Source organism: Coccinella septempunctata, chromosome 9 (genome assembly GCF_907165205.1).
Source record: "Coccinella septempunctata chromosome 9, icCocSept1.1, whole genome shotgun sequence".
In the NCBI taxonomy this organism is placed as follows: domain Eukaryota; kingdom Metazoa; phylum Arthropoda; class Insecta; order Coleoptera; family Coccinellidae; genus Coccinella; species Coccinella septempunctata.
In genome coordinates, this window is record NC_058197.1 from 3427086 (window position 1) to 3431588 (window position 4503).

Sequence of the window (4503 nt, forward strand, 5' to 3'; positions counted from 1 at the left end):
TGATGTTAGTAATTCGGTTGAATCGATATGCGAACTCATTATTTTGAATAAAAATAATATGTCATTTTTGTTCCTACGACCAATCAGACTGACAATATTACACTCCTTTTGTATTCCAGAATAGTTACTGTTGGCAATAGTGATATTAGTTTTACGAGCTAAGTGTCTCAAAAATTTATTCTGTACTCTTTGCAGCCTATTTATGTATTTAGAGTAAATCGGATTCCACACGACGAAGGCGTAACAGAGCTTGCTATCTATAAAAGCATAATAAAGTGAAATCAGAGATCGCACGTTTTTGAAACCTTTGCAGTTTCTTATGATGAAACCCATCATCCTCGAACAGTCGACTGCCACAGAATTCACATGATCGCTGAAACTTAAATTCTGGTCAATAAACACTCCCAAATCTTTTACGGTTTGTACTTTTTTTATGTAGTTTCCATCAATGTTATATTGGTATGAAATCTTCGACCTATTCCTTGAGAAAGATATGTAATTACATTTTGAAAAATTTATGAATATGTTGTTCTGAGCACAATATATTGCGATACGATCAAGATCACTTTGAATTCTCCGGCAGTCCTCCAACGTCCGCAAGCGAAGAAAAAGCTTGAGGTCATCAGCGTATAGTAGCACGAGTGAGTACCTCAAACATCCGATAATGTCATTTATATATATTATAAAGAGAAGGGGACCTAAGTGACTTCCCTGTGGTACTCCAGATGTACTTATGTATTCGGCCGATTTATGTCCCTCCACCACCACCACCTGTTTTCTTCCGAATATGTACGTCCCAATATAATCAGGGAGACCGGGAGTTTCACAAACCTCAGCTAATTTATTAATGAGTAGTTTATGATCGATTTTGTCGAACGCTTTGCTGAAGTCCGTGTAGATCGCATCGACCTGATGTCCGGCATCCATAGATCGGGAAATATACTCCACAAACAGGGTAAGGTTAGTGTCAACCGAGCGTCCAGGGTAAAATCCGTGTTGTTGTGGGATGATAATTTTCTTAGTTTCGCTTAGAAGTATTCGATATATGATTTGTTCTAATATTTTTCCGAATATAGAAAGTTTGCAAATGGGTCGGTAGTTGTTCATTTCACTTTTTTTACCACCCTTGTATATGGGCACAACATGACTTAACTTCCAGACTGTGGGGTAATATGAAGAGAGAGACATATTATAAATGCTCGTTAATGGGAATGTCAAGGCATCGATACAGTTTTTTATGAAAATTGGGGGTATTCCGTCGGTCCAGGTGATTTGTTGATTTCAATATTTTGAAGGAGGTTACGTACTTCAGACTCATCAACGGCTATAGAAATTTTGGGATTTTTACGAAAGTGAAAGACAGTACCGTCTTTAGGTGTTTCAAAGGTACTTTTAAAGAAAGTGGCAAATAGTTCGCACACCTCTCTAGGTCCGTTAGCACTAGATGTCTCAAGCGTCATTTTTTTAGGAATGAACATTCTTGACTTCCGCCTGTTGGACATATACCTCCAGAAACCCTTTCCGTTATTGCTGCTGAGAATATCCGATTCCACACTTTGCAAATAAGTTGAATAGTCTCTACAAATTAAGTTTTTAGATGATTTTCTCAATATTGAGTAGTTGATGTAATCTGATTGGTTTCGAAATTTTTTGTATTTTTTGTGGTAATATAATTTTTGTTTTATGCATTTTATGGTATCCTTCCTGAAATAACTGAGGTACTTTGTATTGACTCTGAAGGTAGGAACATGTTTATCAATTAATTTACCTATCCTGTCATAGAAAATACTGACGGCATCATCAACGTTGAGACCGTCGAACAGCTCAACCCAATCGAGGCTAGAAAGCTCTCTGTTTATACAATCATAGTCAGCCCTTTTGAAGTTTTTAGTAAATTTTAAAGAACCGCGGAGAGGCTGATATCTCTGATATTTATAATGGAACTCAAGTGAGGGATGATGCCTGTCCTCCGGAACTAAAGGATCCTCAGATTTTGATACTCTATCTATAAAATTTTCGTTACAAAATATCAAGTCCAAAATTCTGTCTTTTGAGTTTCTTGTTGTACTAAACTGGTTGAAGCCAAAGAGCGAGAACAAGTCGATGAACTCCGCCGACTCATCACCCACATTAACTGGCACCAAATTGGGTGAGTCTACGGAATCAACCCAACCAACGTGTGGCAGATTGAAGTCCCCAACAACGATCACAGTATTATTTGATATAAGTTGTTGATTGGATTCAAAGTTATTCAAAAAACTATGATATGAAGATTTGTCACTGGGAGGAAGATATGCGCAAACTATGTACACCAACTTGTCACCTGATTTTATAGACACCCACACATCCTCTGCCGTCGACTGGAGCTCCGGGTGATGAGATGCATCCAAGGATGAATCTACCGCAACCAGGACACCACCACCATCCTTCTTGACGGAAACTGCATCCCCGCGGTCACGCCTGAATACCTGATATCCACCGGGAAACAGCTCCCCAGACAGGACACCACCCTTGAGCCAAGTCTCCGTCAGACATATTACATTGTAGTCAGTAGAAACGACATTATGAAAGAACTGCACAGTTTTAGATCTGAGTCCTCTGGTGTTTTGATAATAAAGTTTGATATTGGACGATTCCATGGGAATGAAGGGTCTATGTTGATCTTTTTTCTTAGGCTTTTGATTTCATCTACTTGAGATGAAGAAGGTTATCATGTGATCTTATCTGTAGTACACGTGAACTGTCGTCTTTTCTCATGTAAATATTGCAGTTCTTGATCCAAACATATTTATAATTTTTGGACTTTGCCGTTTCTCGAGCTTCTTTGAATAAGAGTTTATTGTTTAATGTAAGATGTTCATTAATGTACAGATGATCGGATACACCGTCCACCTTGATTGAGTTCGACTTAATTTTAGACCTGGACTTTGTTTGTTTAACGGCTGCTAACAGATTTTCCTTATTCCTTCTTGAGTGCAGTTTAACTACAATGTTTTTTATTTGGCTGGAACCATTCTTATTGATAGGGACCCGGTGAATATCATCGATGTCACTGGCATTCATCTTACAGTTTAGACTTTCGGTTATTTTCTCAAATATTTCTACCAAGTTTTCGTTTCTCACCTCTGGGACCCCAACAATTTCCAAGTTATTGATACGAGACATCTGTTCCATATCAGTGAGCCTTCTATTCACCTGATCCAGCTCAGCCCTCAACCTCTTGTTCTCTGCGACGACATCATCGATCTTAGAGATGCTCTTCCTCATTTCTTTGAGTTGAGCTTCAAAATCCGTTATTTTGTTCGAACAAAAATTAACAGACGTTAGTAGCTCTGTTTGTTGTGACCGTATGCTTTGAAGATCAGCCCTCATTGCTCCGATCGCCGCTACTAGATCCACCTCATCCTCCGGTGCGTGGATCGCCGAAGTCGTTGCCACCCTAGGACCCGCGGTAAACCTTCTCGGGGAATCCAATGTGCGACAATCCGAACATGCCCAGGTGATTCCTTCAGACCGCAATGCAATAAATACTTCATGTGTCATCAATAAACAAGACTGGTGATAAGATCGCTTACAAAAACCATGACACTCGAGGCCGGGATTCTTGCGACCTACCGGCTTATTACAAATTTTGCAATTTTTCGACATAGTGCTGTTTTACACGAGGAACTAGACAAAGAACAAAAAATGATCCTTTCAACTGGGGGGATTTTTACTATAAGTTTTCACTGTTAACGTCTTTCGAAAGGTCGAATTATCTCGGAGCGAAACAACATACGTCCTCACCGCCGAAATCCGTTACGATTTTGTTGTTGTTATGTTTCATAAACTCATAATTATATAAAACACTCTATAATTTTAGGTATTTTTAGTGTTAGGCTCAAGTATCACAAAATAACAAAATATTTTATATGTTCTTTTTAGGTATCATAAATAATGGATTGAACACAATAAGTAAAATATCGCAGGAATTTGGACAGGTTGAAAAACAATCTCTTATGAATTCGCCAACGTTTCGGAACTATTTTGTTCCTTTCTGAAGGCTCATCATACAACTAATAAAAGTAACACTTTAAAATTGGTCATAGGAAGTTAAGGATAAATCAACAAACAGTTCGACGTGTGACAGTTAAATTGAACGAATGTAATACGTTGATTCCATAGAAATTTTAAGTCACAGCAATCTAATATCGAATCAGACGACGGAACGGGCAATTGGGTGGTGGGGTGTTAGGGAGGGATGGTAGAGGGGCTATATAACAGCGGAGTAGATGTACAAAGTATTCCGTTGTGAATGTGCTTCGTGCTGCAAATATTGTGTTGTGGTTTACATTTTTTAACTTTGATAATATCGAATTTTATCGTTTCATACTTAAATATTTTTTTCATTGTGGAAGACGAGATGGACAGAAAGAAGATCTTGAGAATGGGATTGGAAAAATTGAAGTCTAAACATATTGACTTGAGGAGAACATTTCAAATCAGGAATTTTCTGAAGTCACA

The 4503-nt window shown here is 38.2% G+C and overlaps 2 protein-coding genes across 2 annotated transcripts; both read right to left on the reverse strand.

The window, feature by feature from the left end:
- Nucleotides 1–1235: 1235 nt before the first annotated feature.
- On the reverse strand, nt 1236–2639 carry LOC123320967. Its single transcript, XM_044908467.1, has one exon. It carries the CDS (start codon nt 2637–2639, stop codon nt 1236–1238), a length of 1404 nt encoding a protein of 467 aa, XP_044764402.1.
- LOC123320504 lies at nt 2614–3800 on the reverse strand. The gene has a single exon (XM_044907843.1). It carries the CDS (start codon nt 3646–3648, stop codon nt 2689–2691), a length of 960 nt encoding a protein of 319 aa, XP_044763778.1. The 5' UTR covers nt 3649–3800; the 3' UTR covers nt 2614–2688.
- Nucleotides 3801–4503: the final 703 nt, after the last annotated feature.